General features: G+C 51.3%; 1 protein-coding gene across 6 annotated transcripts in view; it reads right to left on the bottom strand.

Moving 5' to 3' along the window:
• Positions 1-18,668, bottom strand: part of NLGN3 (neuroligin 3) — a 102,066-nt gene that overhangs the window by 43,495 nt on the left and 39,903 nt on the right. For 3 of the 6 annotated variants that reach the window (XM_032794874.2, XM_075068932.1, XM_075068930.1), the window contains exons 2-3: positions 4,314-5,040; positions 3,056-3,115 (exon numbers count right to left, since the gene is read on the bottom strand). In XM_032794874.2, the coding sequence (XP_032650765.1) occupies positions 3,056-3,115; positions 4,314-4,785 (532 nt within the window). In that variant the 5' untranslated portion in view covers positions 4,786-5,040. Of the gene's footprint in view, positions 1-3,055; positions 3,116-4,313; positions 5,041-15,975; positions 16,119-18,668 lie in introns of those variants that run through there. The other 3 variants (XM_075068931.1, XM_075068933.1, XM_032794875.2) reach the window with 2 other exon arrangements.

Below are 18,668 nucleotides of genomic sequence, written 5' to 3'. Positions count from 1 at the left end.
AGACGGTGACCATCTTGTTCTTCAGGATACCCATAGGCCCCTGTCGAAGGAGACACTTGCAGTGAGAACTGTTACCCCTAACACTGTGCACCACGTATACTGACCAGGGAGTGTCTGAGCTGTGTGCACACAGGGGCATGTGAGGAACAGCGAGGCTGTGCATGTGTACAAGGGAATACGGAGGCCAGGAGCACGGGGAACTGGTCAGGGAGCTCTGGCTGCTCCAGAGTGGGGTGACCGAAGTATATAGGTTAATATGGACATAAATAAAAAGTTAAAATAAAATAACTGATTTGAAGTTGACCCTTTCTATCTTCAGATCATTAGAAATATCCCACAGGAACCTGCTCCTTGGGTTTCTTTTCTTGTTTACCATTCACGTATGAAATTTTAATAAAGTACAAGGAAATTCAAAGAAAAAATCTACATTCTACTGAAGTTAAGGCTGGGTAAATAGCAATAACTTATGTAACAACATTCCAAAATGTTGCACCTATCTCCAAACCAAGAATTACTAACCCAGGAAGTTGAGAGTCAAGGTTGAATGTAAAGCAACTCAAACATGTTTAGAAATGGATCTATTTCATTTTTAACCCCTCACGGCCATCCTACAAGGCAGAAGTAAGGTTGCCTGGGTGCCTTAACTGTGCGTTTCCATTTCTTAGTGCATTTGGATTACTTCTACGTTTAACTAGAAGTCTGAACGTTTCTGTTAGCAACACTTGGGTGGGGATAATCACTGATGCAAACTAAGCACCTTCAGTATCCTACCGGAAAGGCAGAGCTTCCCCTAACCGGAGCCAACCCTGCTAGACAGCCACGAGGGTCCCTCCTCTGCAGATGGAACATACACAGGAATCAGCGATGGACAGCACAGAAATCCCTACCACAGGCAGAAGTGGTGGGAGAGGAGACACCAGGCTGAATCTCTCCCCTAAGATCATTTATTAATGACATGAAATAAACATTCCCCCTCCACACACACACAGACCCTGCACACCCAGTGAGCAGCTGAAGTGCCGGCTTCCCCTCCCAAAGCAAGGGGTCTGTGAAGCCCTGGAAGCCAATGGCAGGCTGGGAAAAGAGGGCTGGGGAGCTCTCTGAGAGGAAGTGCTTTGAAGTGGCTCATGAAGGGCCAGCTGCTGGCACAGCATGAGAGGGAGCAGCCCATTCCAGAGGCGGCAGCGTGTGGAGACTCCCTGATGCGCTGGCCCTTTCGGGGAGCCTTGGCACTCACAGAGAGATGGCGTGTGAGTAGCCAGACAGCAACAGGGAAAGCAAAGAAAAGAAACCAAACAACAGAATTCAGGGAAATCTCTTGAAGGAAAGAGAATTCTTGTCAAACCTCCAAGCTGTGCCGCACTGCACCAGGCCGTGGGCACCAAGAGGAACGCACAGAGAGCAGGAGGATACGGGTCCCCAGGACAAGGACTCAGTAGCCCAAAGGCCCAGCCACACAAAGGGCTCCAGAGCCTGGGCAGGCCACACAACTCCTTGAGAGCCATTGGGTTGGACCCCGCCATGTGTGCGTGTGTGTGGGGGGAGTGGCAGTTCTCCTCTGCCCACATGTAGCCTTTCAGAAGAGCTTGGCTGCCCCTTTGGGGGAGAAGTGGGACCCTTGTGCTAACCAGGCAAGTTCTGGCCCTTGCCTCACCACCCCAGTGCACTGCACACAGATGCATGCAACAGGACCGAGGAGGTACTCAAGGCCACTGGGACAGAGCTGGGTCTGTGCTGCTGGTGTGCATAGAAAGCTGCTTTCTGGGAAAAACCCAAGTATGATTCTAGAGCACATTTCCCATCTTCTCCCACAATCCTGACTGTCTCCAGCAGCTGCGATCCTCCCTGCACACGGGGGTCTGTGACCGTGATGCAGAATCATGCTCTCTCAGGCAAACCCATTCCCAGAGACGACTGTGATGTCACAGATTTTGATATCAGGTGGGGACTGCATACACGACTCCAAAGAAAAGATCCTGCTTTGTCCCTGCCTTGGGGCTGGAGACTCCAAGGCAGGGCTGTGGAACACAGGTTAGAAGCAGAATGGTTTCTGAACTGGAGCTGTTTCACAGCTTTCCAGGAGCCAGCCATGTGTGCAGAGATCCCTGGGGCAGTAAAGAACTGCTTATGAAAGGGGCTACGGAGCAGGTTTCCATATGTGCCAGATAACCCAAGAGTAGGGTCTTCAGGGGCCAGCATGAAGGGAAAGGAGAGGCATGTGTGCGTGCATGTGAGCGCAGAGGTGGCATGCCTGACTGAGGGAGCAACATGGGCGTGGAGGAACAATTCTACAGCCAACAGAATTTACGTATTTGTATAGGGAGACACAGGAAATGAATGCAGCTGGAGGGTAGAGCTTTCACACACATGGTCCCAGTTCCCACAGCAATCAGAACTCTACTAGGCCTGTTCACAATGGTGCTGTGCATACCCATTTACACAAGCATGCCCATGTGTGGTGTACATTTCAGTGGGACCTTTGACTAGGCTGACCCCACCTCAGGGAGACCAAATGAAAGGTGTTTCTCCTGTCTTTGATGCCATAAGATGAATGAATGGGATGCTTTGCATGTAAATGTTAAAGAAGGTGAGAGTACTTCTTCCCCGACAGCAGCACTCCCAGGCCTTGGGAGCTGGGATCTTCTGGAGGATTTGGGTGAATGGGATGTGCAGTCCATATTTCTCTATCACCCATACACCCTAAATGGGAGCTGGCTGCACTGGCTCCAGCATGCAAAAGCAGCTGTTCTGAAAGGCTTGCAAATGCACCTGGGTCCTGCCCTGATTCAAACCCAGAGCCTCCCACTGAGGAGCCCTGTCAAGGGAGCAGCATGTAGCAGGAGCATCCTGAAGGTTCCTCTGAGCAGAGGATGGGTGGATGGACAGACAGACAGTATTGCAGGCTGTATGGAGGGCCCACCGTCTCAGTCACATGGCACGAGAGGAGGCTGAAGAAATATGCTGCAGGCCTGGAGAGAATGGACAGGTGCCCCCTCTCTCTCTCTCTCTCTCTCTCTCTCTCTGTCCTCTCTGTCAGGTCCGGCTTGCTACATACCTCCTTTCCTACATATTTTCTTGTTGGGCTTTCGGGTGCATTCCTTGGAAATCCGTTTTACTGTAAAATGAATAAAAGACTACAAAATAACAGGAGGCTCCACCGGCTGGAGTGGGCATGCAATTACAACCACACTGCCCACCCTCCCGTCACCCCCTCTTGGGACCGCGGGACGTGGGGAGGAGAGCATCGCTGTGGGAGGAAAACTCTGGGGCCAGGTGTACTGGGATGAAAGGAAGTTATGGTGCTGTCCTCTGCAGCCTGGAACCCCTAAGGGAAGAGAAGCAGAGCTGCTGGGGCTCCAGAGCAGCTGTCTTCCCAGAAAACTGCTCAGGGCACGGCAGGTTCCCCCTCCAGTTCTCTTCCATTGTAGGCTCTTGTGTTATCGAGAGATTCTTGCAGCTGGCACAGCCCATGGGATCCCACAACTTCCCCTTGTGGTGAGGCTGCCATGGACCTGAGGAAAGGGTGCTGCCTCCTTGGCACTGCTACTTACAATTCAGATAGAATCCCCTATAGAAGAAAAAGATTAGAGAGAGAAGAGGCACCCTGAGGCACTCAGCCTCACCACAAGAGGCTGGGTCCACAGCGCTTCAGCTCCCACCCAACTCCAGGCACTCAGCCCCCGGCTGGTCCCGGTGAAGCACATATGCTAGCTGCATTGTACTGTGCATGCTGACATCTCCCCTGAGCCCCAGCAGAGCATGGCACCAGGGAGAGGAGCCAGCCTAGCTCTCCTTGGTCCCTTCCCAGTCAAGAATGGCTGGTGATCCTATCCCAGCAAGAGAGAGAGTGTTCCTCCCAGCCAGCAGCAGCAACCCACGCCCGAGAACTAGCACAAGAACCTGAGGGTGGGGAGGTTGGGGAGGGAAGACAAACCCAAACCAAACTCAAGACAGAACCTGGCACTCGGCACCTAGGGAACCCAAATCAGCTCGTCGCTCTGTGGAACTGCGGTCAGAGAGTCCCTTTCAGTTTTGGCAAAACAAAAGAGGAACCCGTGACAATGCCATGGAGGGGGAAGGAGAGAGCTGTGGGGAGGGAGGGGAGGAGAGAGCACCAGAGAGAGAGGGAAAACAGCTGGAGGGCAGAGGACAAGCAGAGTGGCCAGAAAAAGCTTTTCCACAGACAGCATGCTGCAGGTTCCACAAGCACATGCTTCAAACACAACATCCAGGTGAGACCAACCAGAGCTGAGAAGCAGCAGAATAACTCTGGGATCCCCCGCCCACCCTGTTGGCACCCTGGACGGACTCACCATCCTCGGTGGGAATGTAAATGTTGAGGTACAGGCAGTCCTCATTGGGATCCTGAATGTATGTGGCAACTATATCCAGATTGGAGGTGAACCAGATGGGCAGCATGATCTCCGGGACCGCACTGTGGATGTTCTGAGGGCAGACCGGTGAGAAGTGGGTAGCATTCCTTATGCCAGACCAGGAGGGTGGTGGCTCAGGGGGCATGAACCTCTTCTCCCCAGTGGGAGGGGCTGCATAAGGCACCCCCAGGTATTGATCCACAGGACCCAGAATCTCACTAGGCAGCGGAACCCGGACCCCTCGTAACTTCCCATAGTGCGTGTTGACAGTCGGGGAGTAGACCTGGCCATCCATCTGTACAATGGCCAAGCTTAGAACCCATAGCACGAGGCAAAGGTCACGGCCTGCAGCCAACTCAGGCACTTGGAAAACAGGAGACAAGGATGGGTTTCTCTGCAGTATCAGCCACATTGTCTGTGATGAGCAGCACCACCATCCAAGCCTTAAGCACGTTCCTGGGGGCTCAGAGGAACTCCATCACAGCAGACCTGCTGCTCTCTGTTAATCAGAGCCAGACACCAAGGGAGGACAGAAACTGGAACACAAACCCAGAAATGAACTGCAAACGGTGAGCTGGAGAGATTTGGGAGTGTTCCTCTTCAGAGCCCCCAGCCTGCCCGTTGCTGTTTGCCTTCAGAGAGAGCAGCCCTGATGAGATTGATGGCTCTGTGGAGAGAGGGAGAGAGGAATTAACAGTCACAGACTCTCTCACCGGAGAGAATGGCAGCTCCACCTGACAAAGAAAATCTGCAGCACAAAGGGACGTTGGAACCCACCCGCATGTCCCCGGCCCACTGATTCCACAACATGGCAGAGGTGGGGGAGAGATTTTAATACCTCACCAGAATACTCCTCACCTCCAGCCTTAGAGAGAGAGAAGAGCCCCTGGATAATCCACTGCTGCTGCCTCCCAGTTACCAGTCAGCCCTATAGCTTGGTCATGGTAAGTGGTGCCAGCTGCAGAGGAGGACAGGCGATTTCTGGAGATGTGGGGGAAAACGGGATCAGAGGTCATGTAGAAGTGGGGCATTCAGACTCCAGAGCAGGAGGTATATGTGTGTGTCAACGGCAGAAGCATGGATCAAGCACCCGGGCTTGAGACACCCAGAGCAGACAGGTGAAGCTAAGGAAAAGGGGATTCAACCACAAACTGGGGAAGCAGTTTGCACACCAACTACCAGCCTTAGGGGTAGAGCAAGGTTCACATAGAGACAGCCCATGCAAAAGGCATCCCAGGGCTGTAGGGGAAGCGAGAAGGCCTGTGTGTAGGGGAAGGACACCACCAGAGAGGAAAGACAAACCACCTCTTCTCTTCTCCTCTCCTCGGAGTCCAGGTCTGAAGAGCACACTAGCAAGAACATGACTGGAGCAAGAGGCTGGCAGACTTCAGGAATAGTCAACAGGCTGAGAGAGCACCTAGTGCTTCGAAATTAGGATGGGGAATCCGAACTGCTTGGTTCCATCCTCAGCTGTTCCCCATTCCCTGCACAGCCTGGAGAAAGTGACTTGTTTTCCCTTCCTGGAGAGAACAATATAGAGCCAGGTGCCCCTGAGAGCAGGTTGAACCGTGAGATGAAGTGCATGATCATTGACCAAACTAAGCCAAAGCCCCATGGTGCTTTGCTGCCAGGCCAAAGGCAAAATGGAAAAACTGCTTAAAAAGTTTGTTACATACATTGCTGAATGTTGCAGGGCAATTACCAGATAAGGATTGGAACTTTATAAAAGTCTGTGAAACTGACTCGTCAACAGATATATTGGGAAACCAGCTCTCACAGACAGAATTAACCAGGAATGTAAATTGCTTTATTGCTAACTAACTACCAGAAAACAGATGTTGTCAGCTCTCACAAGCAAAATGGTATTGATCAAAGCATGGGAAAAAAATGGTTACTCACTGTGACGAACTGGGAATGTTCTTAATGTTTTCTCTGAATTCTGTGTTGGTGCTTCCTTGTCCCCTCTGCAGTTCTTAAGTATCTGGCAGAGCAAAGGGCCAGTGCACCTAAATGTCTGACCCTCTGTCTCCTAGCAACTGATGGCCTGGGCCCCTCCCCCACAAAGGTGCCAGCTGAAGGTGTTGGAGACAAAGAGATCAGGTGACCTCCTGGCCCGGGAAAGGTGCTGAGCAGAGAGGAGGGGCTGGAGGGGGTTGTTAGTCTGGAGCTGGCTGAGGGCAGACTTGGGGTCTGGCTCACTGCCCCCAGAATGGACCCGGCCGAGGGGTCCGGTTCGCTGTACCTACAAGCTCTGTTTTAGACCCTGTTCCTGTCATCAAATAAACCTCTGTTTTACTGGCTGGCTGAGAGTCACGTCTGATTGCAAAGTGGGGGTGCAGGACCCTGTGGCTTCCCCAGGACCCCGCTTGGGTGGGCTCGCTGTGGGAAGCGCACGGAGGGGTAGAGGATGCTGAATGCTCCAAGGAGAGACCCAGGTGGTGAAGACGTGAGAGCTTCTTGCCCTGAAGACAGTCTGCTCCAAGGGAGAGGAGGCTCCCCAAAGTCCTGCCTGGCTTTGTGGGGAGCTGTTCCAGAGCATCGCCCGGGGACTCCGTGACACTCACCTTCTAGTAACTGTTGTTCTTTGAGATGTATTGCTCATGTCTATTCCAATCAGGTGTGTGTGCATGCACAGCAGCCAGAAAAATTTTCCCCACGCAGTATCTGTTGGGTTGGCCTGGGCACCCCCTGGAGTGGTGCCATGATGGTGCACAATATAGGGCCTTACCAACCCGCCACCCCCTCAGCTCCTTCTTGCTGGCTACTCTGACAGAGGTGTAGGTTGGTGGGTATTGGAATAGACATGAACAAAACATCTTGAAGAACAACAGTTACGAGAAGGTGAGAAGCCATTTTTTCTTCTTTGAGTGCTTGTTCATGTCAATTTCATTCAGGTGACTCCCAAGCCTAAATTCAGGAGGCGGGGTTGGAGTTCAGGTATCCACTGACTGCAGCACTGGTCTTCCAAACATTGCATCGTCTCTGGCCTGCTGGGTAACTGCATAGCGCGTGCGGTGAAAGTATGTATTGAGGACCACGTCGCTGCTCTGCATATTTCCCGGGTCAGGACTTGCGCCAGGAATGACGGTGAAGAAACTTGCGCCCTAGCAGAGTGTGCTGAGAGCGGAGGGCAGGCACCTCTGCCAGGTTATATCATTCATGGACGCAGGACATGATCCACGAGGAAATTCGTTGAGAGGAGACTGGAAGACCCTTCATCCTGTCTGCCACGGCCACAAACAGTTCAATGGACTTCCTAAACCATTTCATTCTTTCAATGTAGAAGGCCAGCATTCTGTGGACATCCAATGAGTGGAGCCTCTGCTCCCTGCCACTTGAGTGCGGCTTAGGATAGAACACTGGGAGGAAGATGTCCTGGCTGATGTGAAACTGGGAGACAACCTTCGAAAGGAAAGCTGGATATGGCCTGAGCTGAACCTTGTCCTTATAGAACACGGTGTAAAGGGGCTCTGACGTTAGGGCCTTGAGCTCAGACATCCTCCTGGCTGAGGTTATCACTACCAGAAATGCCACCTTGTATGACAGACAGCGTAGGGAACAGTCACCAGCAGTTCAAAGGGCATACCCATCAATTTGGAAAGGACCAGATTGAGGTCTCAGGTCAGGGGTGGTTGCCAGACGTGAGGATATAGCCTGTCAAGACCTTTCAAGAAACGGCTGACCATAAGGTTGGCAAACACCGATAGGTCCTCTGAGCCTGAATGCAAGGCAGAGATGGCGGCCAAATGAACCCTTATTGATGATATGGACAGTCCCTGCTGCTTGAGATGGAGAAGGTAGTCCACTATGAGCGGTATAGAGGCGAGCATCAGGGACAAGTGATGCTGCGCCAACCAGAATGATAAACTCTTTCACTTGGCAAGGTAAGTAGCCCCGCTGGAGGGTTTCCTACTGTCAAGGAGGACTTGTCTAACCGGGTCCAAGCAGGAGAGCTCTGTGGGATTCAGCCATGGAGCTTCCACGCCGTAAGGTGCAACGACTCGAGGTTCGAGTGTTGGAGACGGCTGAGATCCTGAGTTAGTAAATCTGGGAAGAGAGGCAAGGTAACTGGGGCTTCCACGGACATCTCCAGGAGGGATGGGTACCAGTGCTGGCGGGGCCAGGCTCCAGCTATCAATGTCACTGAAGTTTCTTCCCTCCATATCTTGAGGAGCACCTTGTGAACAAGAGGAATGGGTGGGAACGTGTAGAGAAGAGGGCCTCCCCCTGGGAGGAAGAACATGTCTGCGATGGAGCCCAGGCTGTGGTTCAGGGAGGAGCACTGTTGGCACTTCCTGTTATGTTGCGAACAGGTTCCTCTGGGGAAAGCCTCATCGTTGGAAGATGGAGTTCGTGACGTCAAGGTGTAGGGAACACATGTGGTCGTGAAAGGACCTGCTGAGACGGTCCACAAACTTTTTCTGTACTCCAGGAAGGTGTATTGAATGAGCTACACAGAAGTCCCACAGTGCGAGGGCTTCCAGGAACAGGGGAGAGGAGCGTGCATTCCCATTTATTAATATAGAACATCACTATGGCGTTGTTTGTCATGACTAATACACATCTTCCTGTCAAGTGCCATGCCAGATGGACCGCTCTCAGCTCTCTGAGACTGATGTGCAGAGCGAATTCCACCTGAGACCAGAAGTCTTGTGTCCTGAGGTCCCCCAGATGTGCTTCTCAGCCCAGAGCTGACACATCCATCACTAGTGAGAGGGATAGCTGAAGACGGGTGAAGGGGATCCCTGTACACACTACCTGCGGGTCGAGCCATCACTGGAGGGAGTTTAGGACCGGGTGAATCAGAGTCACAGCCCTGTCCAAACTGTCTCGAGCCAGCCAATACACCGAGGCTAGCCACAACTGGAGAGGCTGGAGTCTGAGCCTGGTGTGTTGCACCACATAGGTATAAGAGGCCATATGTCCTAGAGGCTTTAGGCAATTCCTTGGTGGTGGGAAACTGCCTGAGACTTTGAATGATGTCGCTCTGGGCTAGAAACCTCACTTCCGGGAGGTATGCCCTGGCCTGTGTCAAGTCCAGTACTGCACCTACGAACTCTGTCTGCTGAACAGGGGATAGTCTCGATTTCCCCATGTTCAGGATAAGGGCCAGTTCATAGAACGTCGTTCTTAAGAAGTCGACTTGTGCCTCCACTTGAGCCCTGGAGCAGCCCTTGATCAGCCAGTCGTTGAGGCACGGGAACACCTGTACCTGGCGCCTGTGTAGGAATGCAGCCACGACTGCAATGCACTTGGTAAACACACGAGGGGCACCGCTGCCAGGCCGAATGGGAGGAATGTGAACTGGTAGTGACTGTTGCTCACCACAAGCCTGAAGTACATTCTGTGGGATGGTGTAATTGCTATATGAAAGTACGCGTCCTTTAAGTCGAGGGTGGCATACCAGTCCCTTGAATCCAAGGAAGGGATATGGAGGCCAAAGAGACCATGCGGAACTTCAGTTTCCTCATGAATTTGTTGAGCTGTCCCAGGTCTAGGATGGGCCTGAGGCCACCTTTGGCTTTCAGTACTAGGAAATACTGGGAATAGAAGCCCTTGCCCTTCAGCTCCTGAGGAACTTCTTCCACTGCCTGCAGTGAGAGGAGCAAGTGCACCTCCTGTCTGAGTTGCTCATGAGAAGGGTCCCTGAAGAGGGATGGGGAAGGGGGGGTGGACAGGCAGAGAACTGGAGGAAGTATTCTTTCTCTACTGTGCAGAGCACCCAGCGGTCCGATGTGATACGGGCCCACACAGGGTAGAAAGGGGATAGTTGGGAAGAGAAGATAAGGCGGGTTGGATCCAGTCCAAGTTCTGGTGCGCTGTCCTCGTTCGCCCCTTCAAAAGTCCTGCTTCTAGCTGGATAAAGGTTTGGACGGGCCACAGCCCTGGCTTGAGGATGGGTGCAGCCTCTTCCTACTGCTCCTGTTTCTCTTTCGTGAGCCATCCTGCCAGTTCTGCAGTTGGTAGAACCGCAGAGGAGGTTGTGGCCTAAAATGCCTCCAATGCATGGCGGGGCTGTGGAGGCCCAGCAATTTGACAGTGGCTCTTGAGTCTTTCAGGCTATGTAGCCTTTTATCCGTCTGATCGGAAAATAGAGACCCCTCAAAGGGGAAATCCAGAATGGTTTGCTGTACCTCATATGGCAGACCTGATACCTGGAGCCCCTTCCCAAGGCAATCCCAGTAGACATCACCTATAAGAACGTAAGAACATAAGAACGGCCGTACCAGGTCAGACCAAAGGTCCATCTAGCCCAGTATCCTGTCTACCGACAGTGGCCAATGCCAGGTGCCCCAGAGGGAGTGGACCTAACAGGCAATGATCAAATGATCTCTCTCCTGCCATCTACCTCCCTCCTCTGACAAACAGAGGCTAGGGACACCATTCCTTACCCATCCTGGTTAATAGCCATTAATGGACTTAACCTCCATGAATTTATCCAGTTCTCTTTTAAACGCTGTTATAGTCCTAGTCTTCGCAACCTCCTCAGGCAGGGAGTTCCACAGGATGACTGTGCGCTGCGTGAAGAAGAACTTCCTTTTATTTGTTTTAAACCTGCCCATTAACTTCATTTGGTGACTCCTAGTTCTTATATTATGGGAACAAGTAAATAACTTTTCCTTATCCACTTTCTCCACATCACTCATGATTATATACCTCTATCAGATCCCCCCTTAGTCTCCTCTTTTCCAAGCTGAAGAGTCCTAGCCTCTTTAATCTCTCCTCATATGGGACCCGTTCCAAACCCATAATCATTTTAGTTGCCCTTCTCTGAATCTTTGCTAATGCCAGTATACCTTTTTTGAGATGAGGAGACCACATCTGTACGCAGTATTCAAGATGTGGGCACACCATCGATTTATATAAGGGCAATAAAATATTCTCCGTCTTATTCTCCATCTCCTTTTTAATGATTCCTAACATCCTGTTTGCTTTTTTGACCGCCTCTGCACACTCGAGTGGCTGCATCAGCCCCATCCACAGCAACCTGCAATGAAGCTCGGGAAATGAGCTTGCCCTCCTCCACGAGGGCCGAGAATTCAGCATGGGAGTCCTGCAGCAGCAGCTCTGCAAACTTTGCCATTGCCCTGCACGTACTGTAGCAGTACCTGCTGACAATGGCCTGCTGATTAGACATGCAGCTGCAAGCCGCCAGTGGAGTAGATCTTTCTCCCCAAAAGATCGAGTCATCTCCCCTCCCAATTCTTTGGGGAGGGGCCTTGATAGTCCTGGCGCTTGTGCTGGTTAGCAGCGTCCATGACCAAAGAATCTGGTGAAGGATGGGTATACAAGTGCGCGTAGCCCCTGAACAGCACAAAATAGCATCTTTCATTGCGCTTAGCTGTAGGGGACAATGAAGCCAGGGTCTGCCACAAGGTTTTTGTGGTGTTGGCAATAGTCTTTATGAGGAGTAGGGCAATATGTGCTGGTCTGAAGTGGCTGAGGATATCGACCATTGGATCTGCGTCTTCCATTACCTCTTCCGCCTGAATGTCCGGGCCCTGGGCAACCCTCCTCAGCAATTGCTGGAGGACTCAGTTGTCCTCCAGGGCTGGAGCTACCGAAGTGCCACCAGCGCTTCATCTGGACAGGAGGAAGAGACCCCCGCAAGGAGTGGTTGCTCTCTTCCCTCCATGCCCAAGGAGTCCCGTAGTCCTTGGGGATTCTGGGCTGCATCTGACGCAAACGGTGTCATGGTCCTCGGTGTCAGAGCTGTATACATTGATGCTGAAGCCGGAACCGATGGTGTTGGGGCTGTCGGTGCCGAGGACGTCGGCACTGATACCACTGGGTTGGCATAGCCAACGCCGGTACCACAAAGGTTGGGATGGTGGCAACAGGGAGTAATGGAACTACCCCCGATCCTGCCAATGCCAGAGGCAGTAAGAAAGTGGCCGAGGCCGCCACTGCTCTGAAATTCAACCCTTCGTTCCACCCTTGGCAAAAGGCCCAGGGAGTCCAAAAGGGCCACTGTGCAGGGGGATGCCGCTGCACAGGCCACAGTGACAGGTAAGGGTTCCGGTCTCATGATGATCTGGACTGTCTACTTCTGCTCCTATGAGATCAATAGGAGTCTGACTCTGAGGTCTCCGAAAAGGAGGACCATGGAGGAGCAGTACTTCAAGGTACCGAGGTTCCGCGCCGAGGGCTCAGGGCCCAGTGAGGCTGCTGACTCTGTTCTGGAGCTGGGAAATGGTGCACTGGGGATGGATATCGCCATCATTGCAGGCTTCCCTCTTGACAGTGCTGGGGGAGCGACCAGTGCCGGCAACCTCTCCCATCTAGGTGGGGAGAATGGTGCTGTGAGCTGGAGCAGATCCCGGGCTGCTTCAAATGCCTCTGGGGCCGACAGGAGGCAAAACTGTCAGCTCAGTCTCGGCGAGCAAGAGTGGTCCAGACTCGACCGCCCTTCAACTGGGGCAGGAGTTGACATGACCATCTCTTGCAGAGAGGCTGAACTAGTGTGGACTTGCTCAGGTCTCACAATGGCCGTCTCCTTGGGTCTAGCCGGCAGGGAATGACCCCTCTCCGGCCTCCTCTTCTTCTGCCAATAATCCTTGTCTTTACTCAGCACTCATCCCCATGCCAACGGTGCTGGGGCACTGTGTACCAAGGAGGCAGTACTCAACGCCGGGCCCGCCAACCCACAATCGGACTGAGCCGGAGTGCCGCTTGCATTAGTAGCATCTTCAGGCACTAATCTCTATCTTTCAGTGTACTGGGGTGAAACCCCCTGCAGATCCTACAGTGATCATTTTGATGGCTCTCCCACAAACACTTCTGGGCATACACTTGCTGGAGACCTCACAGGCTTTGAAGCTAGGAGACTGCACTCAAGGGGAAACCCCTCCACAGGAAACTTAAGAACTAACTACTTCACTCTAATTACAGAACTAATTAGTACTCTATACAGACTGTCAAACGCGCTTGTCACAACAAGAACAAGGGGAAGTGCCAGTTGTAACTGGCAGTAAGAAGGAACTGAGGGGGTGTGGTGGGTCAGCAGGGCCCTATATTGAGCGCCATGATGGTGCCACTCCAGGGGCGCCCGGACTGACCCAACAGATACTACTAGGGGAAAAATCTTCCAGTGCACGCACACACCTGATTGGAATTGACATGAACAAGAACTCAAAGAATTGTTTGCTGTTGTTACTGCAAGTGTGATTGAAAAGGAGGTGTTATGTCACCAAAATAAGAAAGTAGCTAATAGTAAATAAGTAAAGTACCTTATGTTTAGAATGCTTTATATTCATGCTGAATTGCATAACTCTAAAACTGTACTATAATTAGACGCTGTAACCTTTGTATAACTCTTGCTCTGTATTCTATAGGAAAGTACAACAAGGTCTGCAAAATACACAAGCCCTCCCGTATTCATGCTATGGCTAGCAACTACAGATCCTCTGTCTTACAAAATATGTCTGGAGACAGACAAGACAAAGCTTGTAAGGTTTATGGTTTTAGCCAGCATCAAATATCAATATTATATAACACATCATGTATGTTTTGTACAACTATGATTTTTATTCATATTAAGTTCTTCCCAAAATGCTTTTCACATATGTTAAGCTGTTTAATCAAGGATAGCTGTATAGTGTTATAACTTCAGAGCTAGGTACAGAGCCATTCCAGAGGGACAGGACAAGACAAACTGTTTTATTGAGGCTTAGCTAACATGCCCTGTATACCAAACTATAGCTGGTGCAGAATGCCTCTAACGTTTTGCTAACTTCTGGAATGCTATGCTCAAAACAAGATAAGAAACTAGTTGCAATCTGTATTTACATGCAGGGTCTATATAGGCCTATCAAAATGTCTTTGAAAACATGTCAAAGGAGATAGATAAGAATAATATGTTAGGTTCAAAGTACTGCACAGAAACACTCATCTGTTGCAAACAACCCTAATATATATAGATGTAAAGTGAAGCTCAGATTTCGAGGCAGTAGACTGACCAGCTGCGCTGCTGCCTCCCAGACAGTCTGGTAACATACTGACCTTCTCTTTTGTATTATATTGTATTAATCTTTGACTAATGAAGTTGATTACGCTTAACTATCTGACATCTCTCATTACGGAGTTAATTGAACCTGTAACATGACAGAAGAGCCAACTATTGCCAACTGCCATGGAGAGCACCTGCCTGTACAAGCAGCACAAACACAAAGGAATGCCTTGCTGGGCTGGACAGAGACAGCCTCCACTGGACAACAAGGAGGAAAGCCCAATGGTCCGGGCACCAGCCTAGGATTTGGGAGACCTGGATTCAAACCTCTGCTCCATCACAAACTCCCTGTGTAACCTTGGGCAAGTCCCTTAGTCTCTCTGGGACCCAACCCATGCACTGAGGGGTGTGTGAGGATAAATGCATTAAAGATTATGAGACATCTAGATACTACGGTGAGGGGATGCCCTCTTCCCCCACAGAACCCACCCCAGGAGTCCCTGCCCAATGACCTCTCCTCACTCCCGTTTCACATAGCAGCCATGAATCGCAAAAGCCTTCTGCCTTAGTGAGAGGCATTCATGTGTCAGGTGAGGGCTGCCCCCCACACTCGTGTCTCTTCCCCTCCCTTCCCCACCCCTCCAGATACTGTCCATGGGGCATACAGGGAGTGGGAAATGGAAGGAGCCCCCAGGGAAGCAATGGTACCCACAGCTGTCCTCTGCTCTGTGACAGAGCATACACGCAGTCACTGTGCATCCACTCTCCCCTGCCACGGTGTCTCACTGCCAGCCCTGGGTCTCCTAGAACAGTCACCTATACCACTCTGAGTCAGCCCGGTTGTCTTCCCCCACCTCTCGCTACTTGTCCCCTTCATTACTATCCCCAGCCACACTACAGGCAACCCCAGACCACCCCTTCCCTCCCCACTGCTGGATGGGTCCTAGCCCAGTCCCCTGGGCTCACCAGGGTGCCCCCCCCCGTGACAGCACTATGGATCAGGCATTAAAGTAGAGAAGCAGCTGAGCAGTCTCAGTGTAACCAGGTCAGTGTGACAGGCTCACACTTTTTTGTTGCCAGTCACGCAAGGAGAAACTGCAAGGGCCCACATGCAGGGAACCCCGGCATCGTGTGCCTGCCTGCCAACCCCAGCAGGGGAGAGTCCCTGCCTGGGAAGGGAAGCTGGCAGCAAGCTGCTTCAGATGGGGACCTGCGGATATGTCAGCAAGCAGAGCTCTTGCGCTAGGAAGCCGTTGCTGGAGGCTGTTTGGATCTGCAATGCTCTGCCATTCACCTCCCCCAGTCTGGGAGCTACTCTGCCTGCTGCATTTGTTTCTTATGTAACTGGCGGTCCCCTCCCTCCCTCTCCTTCAATGCTGTTGCCTCCAGCAGGGAAGTGGAAGAGGAAGGCGGTGGAGGCTGCCGACTCACTGCAAAGACCCCATCAGACAGTGCCAGGGAAGGAGAATAAAAGCAGCATGGCCTGCAGCCCAGCTCCCCCTCCTCCGATGGCAATTTCACAGAAGAGTCCCCTGCCCTCAGGGGATCACTGGCCTGGCAGGGTTCACACTGGGAGCCAGGTGCAGTAAGGACCTGGCTGAGCAGTACTGCCCTTACCCAGGAACAGAGGCTGCGTAGCGGCAGGGCCCTTACCTTTGTGCCTCTGTAGCACCCCAGCAAATCTCCCCAGAGAGCATGGAGGGCTGGCACAGAGGTGCCTTGGAGTTATTGGAGCATAAAATAAAAGCCTTTTGCAGGCTGGCTGGAAATGGTTCACTTCTGGACTCCACAGACCAGAGAGCACCTCTTTAGAGAAGGAAAATCCAGAGAGAAAAATACATACAGGGTATCTGAAAGTTGCACTACACATGTGCAGCTAATTCACTGCTGGTCATTAAGGAATGGGCTCCCGCTGTGTCTGGCCTATCCAAGACAGCCAGGGTAGCACAGCATGTGCTGAGAAATCAGCACAGAACCCTCATAAAAGGAGATGTTTGGCCTAGAAAGAAGGGGTTACTCACCTGTAACTGGGGGTTCTTCAAGATGTGTGGTCCCTATTTGTATTCCACATGTGGGTGCGCATGAGTGCCATGCACTAGAGTCCAGAAGCTGTACCTATACTTGTGCTCCCCACCTCACTTGCTCCAAGCCCACATCCAGCACTCCTGATTCCCCACTGCACCCAATGGACCACAGAACCCTCCTCACCCACCCGCCAACAGAGCACAATACAAACAGATTCGCAGGCACAAGCTACATGAAGATGAAGTTAAGGCTGACTACGTATCAGAAAGGGAAGGTAAAACAAATTACTAGGAAGTTGCTGTTCTCTCAAAACCAAGTTTTATAAATCTAGGAAATACACAGTTAATTTAAAAACAATCTAAACACATGAAAGGCTGGAAATGCAGAGTCGGGGAACCCAAACAAACTTAACTCTGCCCAGTCACAGACCCAAATTTTCCCTATTGCTAAAACTCTCCAAAATCTGGTACCTGGGGTACATTTTTGTTGTTAAGGGTTAGTGGTACACTTCTCCCCCGCCCCCAGTTATTCTTCAAAACAAAGTTTCTCCTTCAGCAAAACCCTTAACTCTGACCTGCAGGGACTCTATTCAGGGCAGGGGAGATGCAAAATATCTGCAGTCACTTTATCTGAAGTCACTTTAACAATCAATTTAGTCTAATTTGGGACCTCAAACACTAACACATCTTAATCCGAATTGTTTTTTGTGGTGTCAGGGCAGGGCATAATTATACACGCACGCCTAACTTCCTATATAGTTAGAAGTAGATTAAGTCGTGTGTACAGATTGTAGTTCAGTAAAACAGAGTAATTAAGGGAAGTTATTAATGATTACTGTATCTAGCTTTTATGATTATATAGACTACAGCAACAGTTAATACCTGGTGACTTCAGAGATAAAAGCCAACCATCACCCTTCCTCTACAGCTAATTTTCATGCAACAGTCCCATTGGTTGTAATGACTAAGTCTGCGATTTTGTCACGGAGATTGCAGAAGTCACGGAATCCGTGACTTCCAAAGACCTCTGTGACTTCAGCCCTGGTGACCGGTAGCTGCAGGGTCCTGCTGCCTCCTGCAACGGCAGGGAGCTGTGAGGTATCTCCAATGCCTAAGGCAGCGGGTCCCCAAGCTCCCAGCTGCTATGGGCAGCGGGGGTACCCCGCAGCTCCCAGCCGCCATGGCAGGGGGCGGTTACCTGCAGCTCCTGGCCGCTCTGCAGGACAGGGGGATCCCTGCAGCTCCCTGCCAGCTTCCCGGCCACCACCTGCAGCAGAGGCAGGGGGACCCCAACAGCCCCACACTGCCACCACTGCAGGGGGAGCAGGGGGACCCCAATAGCCCCCCTGCCACCATGGGGGGGAAGGAGGATCCCAACAGCTTCCCACTGCCATGGCAGGGGGATCCCTGCATCTCCCCTGCTGCCGTGGGGCGGGGGGGGGCCCATGGGGATCTGGGGGACGCTGGAGCTCCAAGCCCCTATGGGTGGTGAGGGCCCAGAGCTCCCAGCAACCCCACAGCTGCTCAGTCCCTTCCCATTTTAGCATGGATATTTTTAGTAAAAGTCAGGGACAGGTCATGGGGCTTCTGTGAATTCTTTATTGCCCATGACCTGTCTGTGACTTTTACAACAAATACCCATGACAGAATCTTAACCTTAGTGACGACTCAATGGCATAAGAGAGACTCAACCCATGTCAAGAGTTCTCACTGTGGATTACTGGGTCCAAATGTCAGTTCTCTTCATGCTGGCTTGAGAATCACTGCTCCAAAGGCTATTCCCAGCACCACAGCCTCAGCTCCACCACACAGCACTGCCAGGGGAACTCTTAAGCACAGAGAAATTTTACTTGAGGATTGGGCTCCCCACACACCCCTCATGTAGTCTCACTAACACAGTCCTCTAAACCAATGATCCAATTTCAAGTTAATGGCCACATCTACCAGTGCACTTTGCATCATGAGAGCAGCACAGTTAAGTGAAACCCTGTAAATGCAGCCTAACTCTCCAGGGCATTCTGGCTGCTGCTTGCAGCTGAGGTACCAAGGAATCTGCCCTTAGAAGTTAAAAGTTAAAGCAAAGCCAAAGTAAGTTTGCTACTATGTATCTTTCATACGATTTCATTAGTAATATCATATCGCAGCATTCCATCTGGGTTTCTGGTTTCACACTCACGTACATCATTAGCTTCGTCTTAACATGGTTCTTTTGTCTTGAAATTTCCTTGGTTTTTTAAAATTGTTAAAGTTGAGAGCACATATCAGTAATTTAAGGGCAAAAAAAACCCAACAAAAACAACATTAGAGGGACTGTAATTTTCC

Source organism: Chelonoidis abingdonii, chromosome 8 (genome assembly GCF_003597395.2).
Source record: "Chelonoidis abingdonii isolate Lonesome George chromosome 8, CheloAbing_2.0, whole genome shotgun sequence".
Taxonomy (NCBI): Eukaryota; Metazoa; Chordata; order Testudines; family Testudinidae; genus Chelonoidis; species Chelonoidis abingdonii.
The sequence above is the reverse complement of the archived record's forward strand: the minus strand, read 5'-3'. Positions and strand labels throughout refer to the sequence as shown.